The 15,650-nt window shown below is 43.7% G+C and overlaps 1 protein-coding gene across 5 annotated transcripts in view; it reads left to right on the top strand.

Annotated features, from left to right (window-relative positions):
• LOC309537736 (B-cell antigen receptor complex-associated protein alpha chain-like) overlaps positions 1 to 15,650 on the top strand; it is a 60,207-nt gene that overhangs the window by 14,071 nt on the left and 30,486 nt on the right. For 2 of the 5 annotated variants that reach the window (XM_082232723.1, XM_082232722.1), the window contains exon 2: positions 3,268 to 3,735. In XM_082232723.1, the coding sequence (XP_082088849.1) occupies positions 3,268 to 3,735 (468 nt within the window). Of the gene's footprint in view, positions 1 to 3,267; positions 3,736 to 9,436; positions 9,556 to 11,664; positions 11,734 to 14,140; positions 14,866 to 15,650 lie in introns of those variants that run through there. The other 3 variants (XM_082232725.1, XM_082232724.1, XM_082232721.1) reach the window with 3 other exon arrangements.

Below are 15,650 nucleotides of genomic sequence, written 5' to 3'. Positions count from 1 at the left end.
AGCCGTAAAGTTTTGTATGCTGCTGGGATATGTCTTTGTAGTCCATCTTTGCTTGCATAAGAAACAAAACTGTGTCAATCTGACTCAAATGGATCTTTAAATTTCATTCCTTTAGCCAAACATAGATTTTAAATTAATTTTTCCACCCAAGCACCTGGCCAAACCATCTTATAACTGAGCCTCTTGGGTTTGCTGATCAGAAGGTTGGCAGTTTGAATCCCCGGGATAAAGTGAGCTCCCGTTGCTCTGTCCCAGCTCCTGCCAACTTAGCAGTTCAAAAGCACGCCAGTGCAAGTATATAAATAGGTACCGCTGCGGTAGGAAGGTAAACGGCATTTCCATGCGCTCTGGTTTCCATCACGGTGTTCCGTTGCGCCAGAAGTGATTTAGTCATGTTGGCCACATGACTCGGAAAGCTGTCTGTGGACAAAAACAGGCTCCCTCAGCCTGAAAGTGAGATGAGCGCCCCAACCCCATACTCGCCCTTGACTGGACTTAACTATCATGGGGTCCTTTACCTTTACCTTAGCTATACCAGTTAGCTAACATGGCATCCTTTAGGAGGTTCTTCCAATATTGAGCAACAGCTGGCTGGCAGCTGCAAGAAGATAGCCAATTCGAGGTTTTAAGTGACAATCCCCATTGTTCTGAAACATGTTTAACAGGACTAATGACTGCTGTCCAGTCATTTTAGTAATTTCTGAAAAGATCACAGCCCGAAACCAGAACTCTTTTTTACAAGCCCCCCACATATGCTGGAAAGATCTGTGCCTCTTAGTTCTGGTCCTACGGCTGCATTTACCTGAACACACTGTTAGTTCACAATCAACTTGTGGCAGGATCTTTTCAGTGGTGGTTCCCCATTTATGGAATGCCCTCTGTAGTGAGAGGTATCCATCTCTATCAATCAATAAAAATAAACCATGACTTATGGTGGCATGTATTTAATCAAGACTGTTCGAAGCTAGCAGCTAGGAACTGTCTTACTTTGAGACCAAACACTGGTTTGTCTAGGTCAGGGCTGGGGAACCTTTGGCCATCCCTGCTTCCACTAGACCACAACTCCCATCATCCATGACCATTGGCCAAGCTAGCAGGGGCTGATGGGAGTTGGAGTCCAACAAGCATCTGGTGGGCCAAAAGGTCTTTCACTCCTGGTTCCAGGTCAGCTCTGTGTCCACAGATGTATTCTATGATTGGTTTGTGGTTTTGTTGACATCTTTTGAAAAAATAAAGAGGATTCATCGGGATCAATGTTTTCATGGTGACAACAAGCAGATCTGAGATTTTTACTGTGCAGCGTAAGCTTTAATTTAATGGAGTGTTAGGTGGGCTACCACAACTAATGTGGCTTGAGCAACAAGTAATATATTACTACTACTACTACTATTATTATTATTGTTGTTGTTGTTTAGTTGTTTAGTCATGTCCGACTCTTCATGACCCCATGGGCCAGAGCACACCAGGCACTCCTGTCTTCCCCTGCCTCCCACAGTTAGGTCAAACTCATGTTAGTAGCTTCAAGAACACTGTCCAACCATCTTGTCCTCTGTCGTCCCCTTTTCCTTGTGCCCTCCATCTTTCCCAACATCAGGGTCTTTTCCAGGGAGTCTTCTCTTCTCATGAGGTGGCCAAAGTACTGGAGTCTCAGCTTCAGGATCTGTCCTTCCAGTGAGCACTCAGGGCTGATTTCCTTCAGAATGGAGATGTTTGATCTTCTTGCAGTCCATGGGACTCTCAAGAGTCTCCTCCAGCACCAGAATTCAAAAGCATCAATTCTTTGGTGACCAGCCTTCTTTATGGTCCAGCTCTCACTTCCATACATCACTACTGGGAAAATTATTGTTGTTAGCAAATTTAATTCTACTAGATCAGACCTTTACCCAGGCCATTTGGAAAAGTAAAGTGTGTGCACACATTCTCATTTTCTCTCTGTCTTGGGGCAGGAGGAGGGTAACCCAAATGTTTGGTGAGCCGGTGGTCTCTTGACATATTTTCAACCCCACATGTAGCTAAGTCTTCAAAGATGTTGGAAAGAGAGATTGAATTCCCAGATACACCATTTTGTTGTATTTTAAATAAGTAGGCCTGAGAATATGACTCCTATGGCTTAAGGAATGTTGGAACTAGCTTTCTTTTGTTCTGTTTGCAAACTCTTTTCAAGCCACTGCTACTCACCTAATAAAATCCCTTTTGATTTATGACTTCAGTATCTGCCCATACGTTAACAACATCTGTTTACATCCTCATCTGTGCTCTTCTGTCTTCATAGAAAAGATCCCAGAGATCTGTGGATGAAAGGCCGGTACACACATTTTAATAAAAAATAATAGTAAATGGAGTGAGAGCATTTTTGATATTGACAGCCCAACTGTGGAACTCCTTCTTCAGTTGATACCGATGCTGGCATCCTTTAGGTGCTATGCAAAGACTCTAAAAAGATAAATATCCCAGGCTTTTAAAACTTCTAAAATATTTCAGACGAGGGAGGGAGGGAGGGAAGGAGGGAAGGGGGATGGAGGCCAGCATTCCCCATGACACACCTGACCCAAGGTCATAGCTGTCAAGTGTCCCTTATTTGAAGGGACAGTCCCTTATTCCAGTGCCATGTCCCACTGCTGTCCCTTATTGATGGATGTCCCTTAAATGATGTCCCTTAAATTTCGAAGGAAGCAGCTCCTCTCCCTCCCTCCCTGCCGGCCAGGGAGGAGGGAGGCTCCAACTGTGTCGCTTGGCTGTGTTGTTCACCCAATAAGAAGTCTAAGAACGACTGGGGGGTGAAGCTTGCATGCCTTGTGTGTGGCTAGTTAATGCAAGCTGAGGGGGGTTTTGAATGCTGGACGCCATTTTGTTGCACGTGCTGCTGCAAACTTTGCAGTGCTAAGCTAGGCCGGGGAGCCATCTTAAGTTGAGGCTGCATAGGCCTTGTGGTGCATGTGATTCAGATCCTATTCAGTTGAACCTCTGGTTACAAAGTTGGTTGGGCAGTGTTCTCAAAGCTACCAGCATGAGTTTGACCAGACTGCAGGAGGACAGGAAGACTGGAGTGCCTGGAACAGGTGAGGCTGCAGGTCCCTTATGCTGGCTGCTGGTCCCTTATTTTCAAATCTGTAAGTTGACAGCTATGCCCAAGGTACCATAGCACACTGGTTGAAAACCACTGCCCTAAATAAAACAAAAGGAGATTTCCACATAAAAAGAAAGAAAAGAAGATGGCTCTTTCTACAGCTTATAGACATCAAAACTTCTCCCTTCTCCCTTCTCCAGGTTACGCTTGTGGGAACCAGACGACAGTCGGCAAGTCCATTTCACCATCAGACACACTAAATGCCAGCAGCTCTGGAACAACAGAAGCCACTCTGTCTCCTACGACTGAGAAAAAACGCCCCAAAACAGCCCCCCTGCCTACACCAGTCGGCTATGTGTCCATGACGGTGGAGCCTGGACGCCCCTCTTACATAACCACCGAAGGGTCTTCTGCCACTCTGGAGTGCAAGTTCAAGGCCCCCAATGGGGCAAAAGTCATTTGGAAAAAGACTTGCTCCTCCAACTGCAGTGAAAGCTTTGCTGTCAATGAGACTGACAGCCGGAAGATCACGGAAGACATTTCTCAAGGGTTGTCAACGCTCAGCTTCCATTCAGTCCAAAGGGAAGACACAGCCATGTACTATTGCTGTGTGTCTGCTCCATCGGCCGGCCAACGCCAGTCTTGTGGCACATACCTCTGGGTCCGGAGTAAGTATGAACCTTGTGACTCCATAGGGTTGGGGTGGTATCTGTAAAGCTGGGGTGGGTAAGTCTGTGGGTATGCTGTATTGTTTTTAACACTCGATTGGGAGCCACCCAGAGTGGCTGGGGAAACTCAACCAGATGGGCGGGGTATAAATATTATTATTATTATTATTATTATTATTATTATTATTGGCTGTTATGTACTGAAGTTCTCACCCTGGGCCAGCAGAGGGATACTGTAGATAGTTTTCACTCAGGTCCACATATGCAAATAAGGAATTGAAAGTGACGTTCAGTGATTGGATAGTTACAGAAAGTTGTTACTGTTGCTTTGTAGTGGAGCTCTATATAAGCAGGTTGGCTGAACCCTTCAGTCAGTTCTGTTCTGGCCTGTGAATAATCAAGAGCTGTTTCAAGAATTGCTGTGTTGCCTGATATGTTCACCCACAACTTAACAATGGCACACACACAATGCTTATTGCCATGCCTTTGGGGGTGGGGTGCAATTCTCATTGAAACTGTGGTTGGAAAAAGCAGAGATAACTCTCTGTATTCTGTGATCCTAACTAAAATTGCTCCCCACCACCACCACCAAAAATGGGCAACAATTAGACTTAGGGGGAAAATGCCATTGGTGCCAATGGGATTTCTACACACACACACACACACACACACACACACAAGCTGTCTCGGGATCAGCAGGCAAGCTGAGGGAAGGGTGTATAGGCTGTATCAGAAGTTACATTTACCTGTTAGTTTGGGGTTTGTTTGTTTGTTTGTTTGTTTGTTTGTTAACAAAATTTCCTTAGGAAAAACAATTTGTAATTGGCCAATGCATATCAGAAGAGAGTATAAGATGACTAAACTCTAAAACTTTTCTAGGAGCTACTTTGCAAAAAATAAAAAATAAAAAAATTATCTCTTTATAGAGCTGAAATAAATACAATCTGAAAATCAGAAATATATCAGGATGTTCACTGTTGTTTTATGTTTAATTTTCAACATTGGCCTTGAAATGTTGCTTTATATCTGATTCTGAATCCTGACACTTGGAAAGCCATTGACGATGCAAGACTTGGACTGGGGTTTCAATAATCTGCTGAGTGATAACTTCTTTTGGCAAGTCTCTGTCTTTTCAGTGTAGTCTAACTTGTAGATGTGAGGATAAAATGAGAGACAGTCCCTGCATACTCAACTCAGAGCTCCATGGTGAAATAATAGGATTATGGAAACTAGATAAATAAAACAAATTGAAACCTGTGAATAGCGACTTGGGTGTAAGGACCACTGTGTTCAATGAGCTTCCTCTGAATTACGTAAGATTGCAGCCTTGGGTTGAGAGATATTTCTTTGAGAGCCACCTTGAGTCCCATCAGAGAAAAAGGTGGGGTATACATAAATTATTAGTATTGGTATTAATATTAGTACTAGTGGGGTGGTCTTTTTAAAAATGAAAAATTAAAGTCTCGCTGATAAAAGTCTTGAGGAAGTAGCGAAAACTATAATTTGCTGTGTTCAATAGCTACACATCTTAATGCTGTCCTTTAAAAATCCTTCAGCACCTAGATTTGGGAGAGTTGGAGGGAAGGGGGCTGGTTAGGAGATGATGAATTCAAATGTTTGCTAGAATGCATCAGATACAAGAAGTTTCTTGGCACATCCCTCCCCCCCCCAAAGAAGTTTCAACTCTGATATTGTATTAATAGTCATAATATTGTTCTTTGGCCGTTTCCAGACCACCTTCCTTCAAATCACCATTTGGAAAATATCAGAAGCTTAAGATCAGACAGTCCAGAAAGACATGATCAGGTTGAAGAGGAAGAGGAGGACGACAGTACTGTTGGCAAACTGGCAGAGTCAATTGCAGGGTTTTAATTAGGCAGGGAATCTATCTCAGCCCTACCTGGAAAGGCCAGAGAGGCAGATGTTCTACCAATGAGCTACAGGTGTTCCCCATTGTCTACAGCAGGGTTTCCCAAACTTGGGTCTCCAGGTGTTTTTGGACTACAATTCCCATCATCCCTGACCACTGGCCCTGCTAGATAGGGATGATGGGAGTTGTAGCCCAACAGCAGCTGGAGACCCAATTTTGGGAAACCCTGGTAGAGCAGCAGACTTCAGGGCCCACCTTTAAGTCAAACAGACATTTGGGGACTCATTTCTTATTTTTTTTTTTTACCATGTATTTGTATGGTGTTGCTGCCACGGTCCATCTCTGATCTGGTCTCAACCCACCAGCTGAAAACCAGTGGTCTAGAGCCAGCAAAACAACCCTGTGGGGCAAAAGTTGTGGTTATTACAATGTTAGGGAGTTATCTTCCTTTCCCCTGTAAGTGATGGCAGATTAAATGCTGGTCATCATTTTATCAAGTGGTAATTTTCTATGTTGGGTGTGCAATGTGTGCATGCATTCGGATGAAAAAGGCTTCCAGAGCAATAGAAACAAGACAGCTCCTGCCCTCAGGGTTATAATTTAGATGTAATAATAATAATAATAATAATAATAATAATAATTTATTTATACCCTGCCCTTCCTGGTTTAAAAACCGGGCTCAGGGCGGAGAACAGCAAAACATTGATTAAAATGCGACTTTAAAACAGCATAAAATACAACATAAAAATGCAGCATCAATATCAATAAAATTCAAAAATTCAGGGGTCATTTTGGGAAGGGGGGAAAAAACCCCATTCAGTAGACATCAAATGATCACCAGGGCTAACTGGCCAAGTTGGTCCTACTAGGGCCAGCAAGGAGGCCAGGGAAACATTTAAATGTGGGGTCCCATAAAGGGTTTCTTCATAGGAGAGAAAAGTGAAAAGGGAATAGAGGATCAGGCTAATTCAAATTGAAGGCCAGGTGGAATAGCTCTGTCTTACAGACCCTGCGGAAGGAGATCAAGTCCTGCAGGGTTCTAGTCTCGTGGGACAAAGCATTCCACCAGGTCGGAACCATCACTGAAAAGGCCCTGGCCCTGATGGAGGATAGTCTGGCTTCCTTAGGGCCTGGGACCTTTAAGCTATTATTATTCATGGACCTTACCAGGCGTACCAGGAGAGGCGGTCCCGTAAGTATGAGGGTCCTAGGCCGTGAAGGGCTTTAAAGGTCAAAACCAGCACCCTAAACCTGACCCAATACTCCACTGGGAGCCAGTGCAACTGGTAAAGCACTGGGTGAATATGCTCCCATGGCAAAGACCCCGTGAGGAGCCTCGCTGCAGCATTCTGCACCCACTGAAGTTTCTGGGACAGTTTCAAGGGCAGCCCCGCGTAGAGCGAGTTACAGTAGTCAAGCCTGGAGGTGACCGTCGCATGGATCACTGTGGCCAGGCCAGGGTGGGAAAGGTAAGAGACCAACTGCTTGATACAGCGAAGATGGAAAACTGTCACCTTGGCTGTTGCTGCAACTTGCACCTCCATGGAAAGGGAGGCGTCAAGAATGATATGACACAAAAGACAATTGGATGAGGCAGGAGGAGGAAACTACAACTCAAGACAGGAGTTCTTAGTTCCTGCTGTGGTAGAAAACTTCAAACAGAGGAGAAACCAAGAAATGCCAGTCTCTCAGCTGTGTTGATGGAGTGAGTTTCTTCTCTTCCACCTTCTGATTAAACAGCTGCTGCCAGGTGACACTCGATAGCTTCTCAACACTAGGCATGGGCCAAAATAAGTTTCAGTTTCTTATTTTTTCTAGTCTTTAAGTCCTGCCCTCCCCATTTCCACATTTTAGAAAAAGGCCTCATGAATTTAACCAGTGTTCTGGTGCAATTTTCTTCCAATATACACACTTTATGTGCAGTTTTCCCATTTTTGCAAAGTAATTTTCCAGAGTATACTGCATCTTTGTCATTATACAAGCATTCTTATGTGCACGTTATCTTAGTAGATGCATTTTTAAAACATTGCTTGGCTGGAAAACGACATTGCAGAATTCAGAGAGGTGCATTTTTTTCTCTTCCACTCTCTGCTGTAGCCTGCCAAATGGTGAAGACAATACAGTATGATTATTTCCCTGCTTCCCCAGATTTCTGCTTAGATGTGTTTAGATTTTCCTCATCACCTGGCAGGGGGAATACAAGTTAACCACTTGCAAATTTACCACTTGGTTAAATAGATATATACCTGGTGCCAGATGTAGAAGGAAAAGAACATGGGGTTGTATTTAACTAAGTTCTACACAGAATAGTCTAAATGAAATTAATGGACTAATAATAATAATAATAATAATAATAATAATAATAATAATTTATTTATTTATACCCCGCCCATCTGGCTGGGCTTCCCCAGCCACTCTGGGTGGCTTCCAAAAAAATATTAAAATACTATAATACATCAAACATTAAAAGCTTCAAATACATCAAATACAGTACATAAAAGCTTCCCTAAACAGGGCAGTTAGTCATCCCCATTCATTTCAGTGGGTGTGCTCTGAGTAGCTGCACTCATGGGTTATAGTGAAGCAGCTTCATTTTTCAGACTGGGGATTTTCTAGAGACCTAAGCCAGGCTGGTAATACAGTATCTATACAGGATTCCTGCATGGAATTCTTAAAGTTGATGGTTCTTCCAGAGAGATGGGAGTGTAGCTAGAGTAGTGCCAGGGAGAAGCTCAGAGGGAATAGGGACTGATACAGGTGAGTTCTGGGTTATGAGACTATTGATATTGTTTATCTCCCTGGCTTCTTCCAAGGAGCCTAAACCACATTTTATCATTACAACAACTTTGTTAGGTAGGTTTCATTGAGAAGTAAACAAGGTGTTACAACTAGTGTTGCCCCCAAACACCCAGTGAGTTATAAGTCAGAGCAGAATTCATACTTCTGCCAGACAGTATCTTGATCAGAGTTTTTGTAAATATGCTCCACAACCTTGTTTTGTCAATAAGAACTTTCATTTCCTTTCTGAAATTGCCACTGGCCTGTGAAATGACGTATTGTCAGCCCGCACAACACAACATTTAACCTGAAGCTTCAGAATGGGGAAAGGTTTTCTGCAGAATGTGTGAAGGGGCACAGAAGCCCCCACCAAAAATTTTATCTTAAGGAGAAATCCAGAGAGTAGGTTTGGCACTGCAATGTACAAACAGAACCATTGTGGAGAAGCAGTGCTGGCATTGGTGCCAATTTCATAGTGTGTAGTTGCCCAAAATCAGTGCCAGTGGCAGAGGTGGCAGGGCAGGCAGAGCAAGGTAAAGGTAAGGGACCCCTGACCATTAGGTCCAGTCGCGGACGACTCTGGGGTTGCGGTGCTCATCTTGCTTTATTGGCCAAGGGAGCTGGCATACAGCTTCTGGGTCATGTGGCCAGCATGACGAAGCCACTACTGGTGAACCAGAGCAGCGCACAGAAACACCATTTACCTTCCCACCGGAATGGTACCTATTTATCTACTTGCATTTCGTGCTTTCGAACTGCTAGGTTGGCAGGATCAGGGACCGAGCAACGGGAGCTCACCCCGTCACGGGGATTCGAACCACTGACCTTCTGATTGGCAAGCTCTAGGCTCTGTGGTTTAACCCACAGCGCCACCCGTGGCAGGGCAGGCAGAGTAAATCACTACAAACAAAGACACTTAATGCAATAATACCTGGGGTGCATATTTTTCTTTGCATACTTGTAGTTTTACCTGGGATTGCAAGAGAGTGATAAAATAGTAAAGGATGCTGTGGGGTTTCTGGATCAAACACTCTCCTGCTTGCTGTCTTCTAGGGCCGCGACCTGCCTCTTTCCTGAACATGACAGAAGGCGTCAAAAATAAGATCATCACAGCTGAGGGTTTCCTGCTACTCATCTGTGCCATTGGTCCTGGTCTTTTTTTGCTCTTCAGGGTGAGCTGTTATTTCCCTCTGACTATTCTTTGTACGCATGGTGACAGACAGGGAGAGCATGGTGCATAATGAATCTGTCAGCCTACAGTTTCCAGTCACCAGATCTTGTTCTGCTTTTTTTCTATTTTTAAAGAGTAGATTGTTACCCCAAAGAGGCAAACTGTCCTTTTATCAGCATGTACACCAGCAACAGGCACAGCATCTAGATCATCGCCTAATACAAGAGTTTCCCCCCAAATGGCAGTTCACTGGAATCACATGGGTCAGTTATAGCAAACAGCGGCGTAGCGTGAGTTGTCAGCACCCGGGGCAAGGCAAGTAATTTGCGCCCCCTAACCCGGGGCAAGGCAAGTAATTTGCGCCCCCCCAACCCCTAACCTGCTGATCTGAGGCGAGTTGCTGCTGGCGCTGCCGCCCAAACCACGCCGCTTGCCCGGAGGAGGAGGGGGGCAGAGAGGCGAGGAAAATGCAACATGGCCCAGCAGCTGCAGCAGCGGCGGCAGAGGCGGGGCTGTGAGGAGGGGCTGCCTGGCGTGTCCTCCGCGGCGAGCGCTGAGAGCCGCTGCCTGCCGGGCACCTTCAGCCCGGGCGCGCTCACAGCTCGTCGGTTCCGCGAGACATGGGGCTCTGCTACAGCCTGTGCCGGAGGCTCTTCGGCGAGTCCGGAGGCAGCGAGCGCGCCCCCCAGATGTTGCGCCCGGTGCGGCTGGCACCCCTGGCACCCCCCACGCTACGCCACTGATAGCAAAGGACCAAGGGTGTTGTCTGAGAACAATAAGTGGATGGCTCTGAAATACAAAATGCTTTTTGCTGTGTTCCTTTAGTAAAAGGCTTGTGTGACATGTTTATCACATCGATATCCCACTTCTCCGCTGTCATGAAACTTAAGGAAGCACACAGAGGGGTCTCAGGTAGGTTCCCATCCAGGGACTGACAAGAACAAGATGGCTGTGTCATGCACCTTTAGACCATGTCCTGGCCCCTGGTACTTATCTGAGACGTGTTGTTTTATCTACACAGCTAACTGAAGACTAGTTCACATAAGCTAGAATTGTCCATCTACAAATGCTGTCTGAATTACAGCTGGTCATTTGGTGAAGTGGCCTGTTTATTTCTCTGTCACACACAGCTACCCAGGATGTAGGTTTTCACCCATGCACCCCAATCATGCATGACAGAGAACTCATTCAACTACTTTTCCATATGGCCAGACAGAATGTCGTAACATGTGTTCAGTTTTATCTTCTGCTGATCAGCTGAGGACCAGTTTTTGTTTGTATGAAATGGCCTTTAAACTAAAATTGATTTAATTGTTATGCTCTTCTGTGATCAACTCTTTAGTTACCATTAACTGTGACCAACGTATTGAGAACCTGTGAAATCTAAGCAGTAAATGGCTACCAAGATTATGAGTATCTCAATACTGGCAATTGTCATTTAGCAAGAAGTGGTGATCAACAATTCGCTATAACTCACCTCTCACTTCCTCAGAGAATCCCAACTGTGAATGGGGGAAGGACAGTTAAACTGGTTTAGGGTTATATCCACAACATACTTAAAAAAAATAAAGCCATTATTGTACCATTTTAACAGTCATGGCTTCCCTCAAAGAATCCTGGGAACTGTAGTTTGTGAAGAGTGCTGGGAATTGCAGCTCTGTGAGGGGTCTCCTAACAACTCTTGGCACCCTTAACTACAGTTCCCAGGAGTCTTTGGGAGAAGCCATGGCTGTTAAAGTGACAGAAGAGTGCTTTAAATGTGTGGTGTGTGTGTGGCCTGAGTTTGTGTCCTAAAAGCATGTACAATTCACCGAAAACTGTTGCAGCTAAGCAAAGAACCATCTCCAATTTGGTGGAGCCTAGGAAGCCCAGCCACTTGGAGGAAAAGCACATAGAGACTATGTCTCCATTATCTCATTCTTATGCTTGCACACTTAGAGGGCAGATGAACAGACAGCATCACTGAGGAGCAGCTCCAGAGAATGGCATTGGGCTCACTACTGGGCTGCGGGCTTTGGCAGGCCCAGTGATGCCTTCCCTGATGTACCACACTTGTTTTCATAGTGTTTTCCTTCTCTCTCTCTCTCTCTCTCTCTCTCTCTCTTTGCAGAAGAGATGGGAAAACGAGCGCCTTTTACAAGCCAAGAAGAAGGCTTATGAAGAGGAGAACATATATGAGGTAATTCCAGGAGACTGGGCATGGGGAAGGGATTGGCAGTTGCGCCCCCCCCCCCCATAAATAAAAATCTTAAGAAAAATCCTGGCTACGCCCATGCTTCTGTGCAGCAGAATGTGGGAAAATTCCAAAGCTGAAGGAGATGGACACCATGGTGTATTCATATGATACTGGAAATAGGAAGCCCAGCCAGTATTCTGCAGCAACATAATCTAACACTGGACAAAGAAACATATTCATTCATATTATATATATATATATATATATATGCAGGTTTTGGTGTCTTCGGGTGTCTTCCCGTGTAAGAGTCGGGGTGTCTGTGCGACGTTTCGACGAGGTCTCACTCGTCATCTTCAGGCTGGTGCTTTCGGCTTCTTGTTACTGGAACAGAGCAGAATCTGGTGTTTGAGTTCCTATAAATACTGTTGAGGGGTGTGGTGTATAGCCTCCAACGTTCTGGGCAGGGAGGAAGTTCCTAGATTAGTGTGCCTTTTCTTCTTTTGTTCCTTAATTACTTGAGGGATATCTTGGGTGATTTCATGAGTGATATTCTGAATACCACTGGGTGGGTCATTAAGTGTAGATTAGTTGCTAAAGCTTTCGTGTCTTGACCTCTTGAGCTTGTGAAGAGTTTTTCTGAGAAGATGGCTGTGCTGCATTTAGTTGTGCTCTGGCTTGGCTAAATGCAGCACAGCCATCTTCTCAGAAAAACTCTTCACAAGCTCAAGAGGTCAAGACACGAAAGCTTTAGCAACTAATCTACACTTAATGACCCACCCAGTGGTATTCAGAATATCACTCATGAAATCACCCAAGATATCCCTCAAGTAATTAAGGAACAAAAGAAGAAAAGGCACACTAATCTAGGAACTTCCTCCCTGCCCAGAACGTTGGAGGCTATACACCACACCCCTCAACAGTATTTATAGGAACTCAAACACCAGATTCTGCTCTGTTCCAGTAACAAGAAGCCGAAAGCACCAGCCTGAAGATGACGAGTGAGACCTCGTCGAAACGTCGCACAGACACCCCGACTCTTACACGGGAAGACACCCGAAGACACCAAAACCTGCATTCCTGTACCCGTGAAAATCTACGAAAGCATATATATATATATATATATATATATATATATATATATATATATATATATATACATACATACATACATATACACACACACACACATATATATACACATATATACACACACACACACATATATATATATATTCATAAAATTTATACACCGCTTGATTGTAAAAACAAAACAAAACCTCAAAGCGGTTTACAAAGAGATAAAACAGTGAAATCAAGGGGGAGAAATTACAACCTGACTTTAAAGCAGGCTTCCTCAAACTCAGCCCTCCAGATGTTTTTTGGCCTACAACTCCCATGATCCCTAGCTAGCAGGACCAGTGGTCAGGGATGATGGGAACTGTAGTCTGAAAACATCTGGAGGGCTGAGTTTGAGGAAGCCTGCTTTAAAGCATACAAAAGTTAAAATGCTAAAACAGATTTAAATCACCTCAAAGTTCTAAGCTTCTGGGCAGACTTGTCTAAAGAGGAATGTTCTTAGCAGATGCTGAAAAGAGTACAGGGAAGTCATGCGCTTAGTCTCAATAGGCAGGGAGTTCCAAGGTATAGGCACTGCCTACAGATTTAGGAGTGAGGATCCTGCCAAAGATCGGTGAATTAAAAAATGAGGATGCTTTAATTCCAGTAGGAAGGAAAGTAGTCAAAAGCTTTACTATTTGCTATTTTTATGTATTTTATTTTATATGCTTATGTACATTTTCCTGCTGCTCAAGATGAGTTCATTACGTTACTGTGAAAGTATGTTTTGCCATTATCCTAAAAAAACCAGACCCAATCTTCATTTCCTGTGGTGAGGCCTGTGGAAAAAGAAGAGCGCCGTCTCCCCCTTCAGTTCAATCTCAATATCCTACTTAGTGGGATTTACTTCCTAATAAACTTGTTTAGGGTTGCAGCCAAAGGTTGTATCAAGTTATACCTAGTGACAGGAAGTCCTCCTGGCTGGAGCATCATCCCTGTGAGTCCACTCTGGGCAAACTGGAAATGTTGTATTTGACTGCTACAGTGATGTTACATCCCACAGAGCAGACCCTTTGAAATGAATGCACCAAAGTTTGTAATGTCCATTGTTTTTAACGGGTCTGCTCTGAATAAGACTAACCTTGGCTATCACCCTAAAACTCAATGCATCTTCAGAATAATAGTGTATTAGTATTTATGCTTATAGACTTACCTTTCTGGTTCTGCTCTGAATAAGACTAACCTTGGCTATCTCCCTAAAACTCAATGCATCTTCAGAATAATAGTGTATTAGTATTTTTGCTTATAGACTTATCTTTCAGAAATTGACCTTTTTTGTGTTTTCCCTTCCTAGGGACTGAATCTGGATGACTGTTCCATGTATGAGGACATTTCACGGGGGCTACAGGCCACCTACCAGGACATAGGGAACGTGAAAGTGATTGATCTGCAGCTGGAGAAGCCAGAGAAACCGTGATAGAAAAGGACTTCACTTTGCATTCACTTTCCAGGCACATAGTATAAACAGCCCATTTTGAATCCTGAATATTCTCCCTCACTTCATCCTGCTGAGGAGCATTGAGGGCAGGGGTGGAAGGATTCTATATTCTCCTCTCTCCAGGATACTCACAATTGTATAACTATGTCAGGTTTACAATAAGAAGGCTGAGAAGAAATTATTGCTTCTGCTTTGTGAAAGATCTGGCTTTGGCAGGAGGGTAAACAACACAGGTTTCCTGGCATTTTCGTTTTCCAGACAAAATATTCTGACAAGTACTAACTTTATTTTCACTTGACATCTTCCTAGTCACTTTTCCATTCTTGGTCTTGTTGGGAAGAGATGCTTCCCTCCCCTTTTCTAGGAAAATTTGTTCCAAGATGTAAAGAACACGTCAGTGATATTCACCAAATGGTGCACAACTGAGAAGCTTATAGGATTAATTCATTTAGAACTTGTGCCTGCTCCTACTTTCCCTTCTGAAATTGGGGTTTAAGAGAGACCTATTTATAGTGCAGCTGATTTGGAAGCGTGCTCATTGTGTTCAGTTCAAATGTATATATATTTTTCCATTGTTGAATGCTGAAGGAAATTGGGCTATAGGTTTGCAGCAAAATCCAGCTGTATATGGTGCTGATTGGACAATGCTTCAAGACACACATGAAGAAGAAAGAAATAGTACATAGGCTGCCTCAACCACAAGATAGGAGAAAAAAACTGAGAGCTTATCCAATATTTGCTTTGGTAGAAGCCAGGAAAAGGCTGAAATCATATCATGGGTGAAAAACCTATGCAACTTTTGTTTCAATATTATATTTGTCTTCATCTTTGATCTGCTACTTGTATGCTTTCCCACTCTTGTATAGGAAAAAGTTGTGACATTGTTAATATTGTAGGATTTATTTTTTTAATAGATTGCACTATGAACCTCCCCGGCTTTCTTCAAAGACCAAAGGAGAGCTGGAAAGAGCTCATGAGACTTGGGCCTGCCTTGTGGCTAAAAGTAATAGGGTTAACCAATGTGATACTCTCTCTTACAAGAACCAATGAGTTTTAGGTTTCCATGGAGCCAATGAAAAAAATAACCAGACATTTCACAGTGTTTGGTTGTTTCCCTAAAGTAATAGGCTGACCCTCTCTTCTTACCATGACATACAAAGCTCTGGTTGTGCATTACAGAAGATTGCCAAAGGTGGGTGAGTCGAAGCAGTGCCCAGGGAAATGGGTAGTTGACCCCATTAATACTCTTGATCCAAGCCCTAGCATGGGAGACGGTTTGTAATCCTATTTCGATTTAATGACAAAGTAAATTTCCTTATTTTTTCATGTTTTGTCATCTGGGATGTTAATAAAATAAATGTTTCAC

This window comes from Podarcis vaucheri, assembly GCF_965113315.1.
Source record: "Podarcis vaucheri genome assembly, chromosome: 7".
In the NCBI taxonomy this organism is placed as follows: domain Eukaryota; kingdom Metazoa; phylum Chordata; class Lepidosauria; order Squamata; family Lacertidae; genus Podarcis; species Podarcis vaucheri.
The sequence above is the reverse complement of the archived record's forward strand: the minus strand, read 5'-3'. Positions and strand labels throughout refer to the sequence as shown.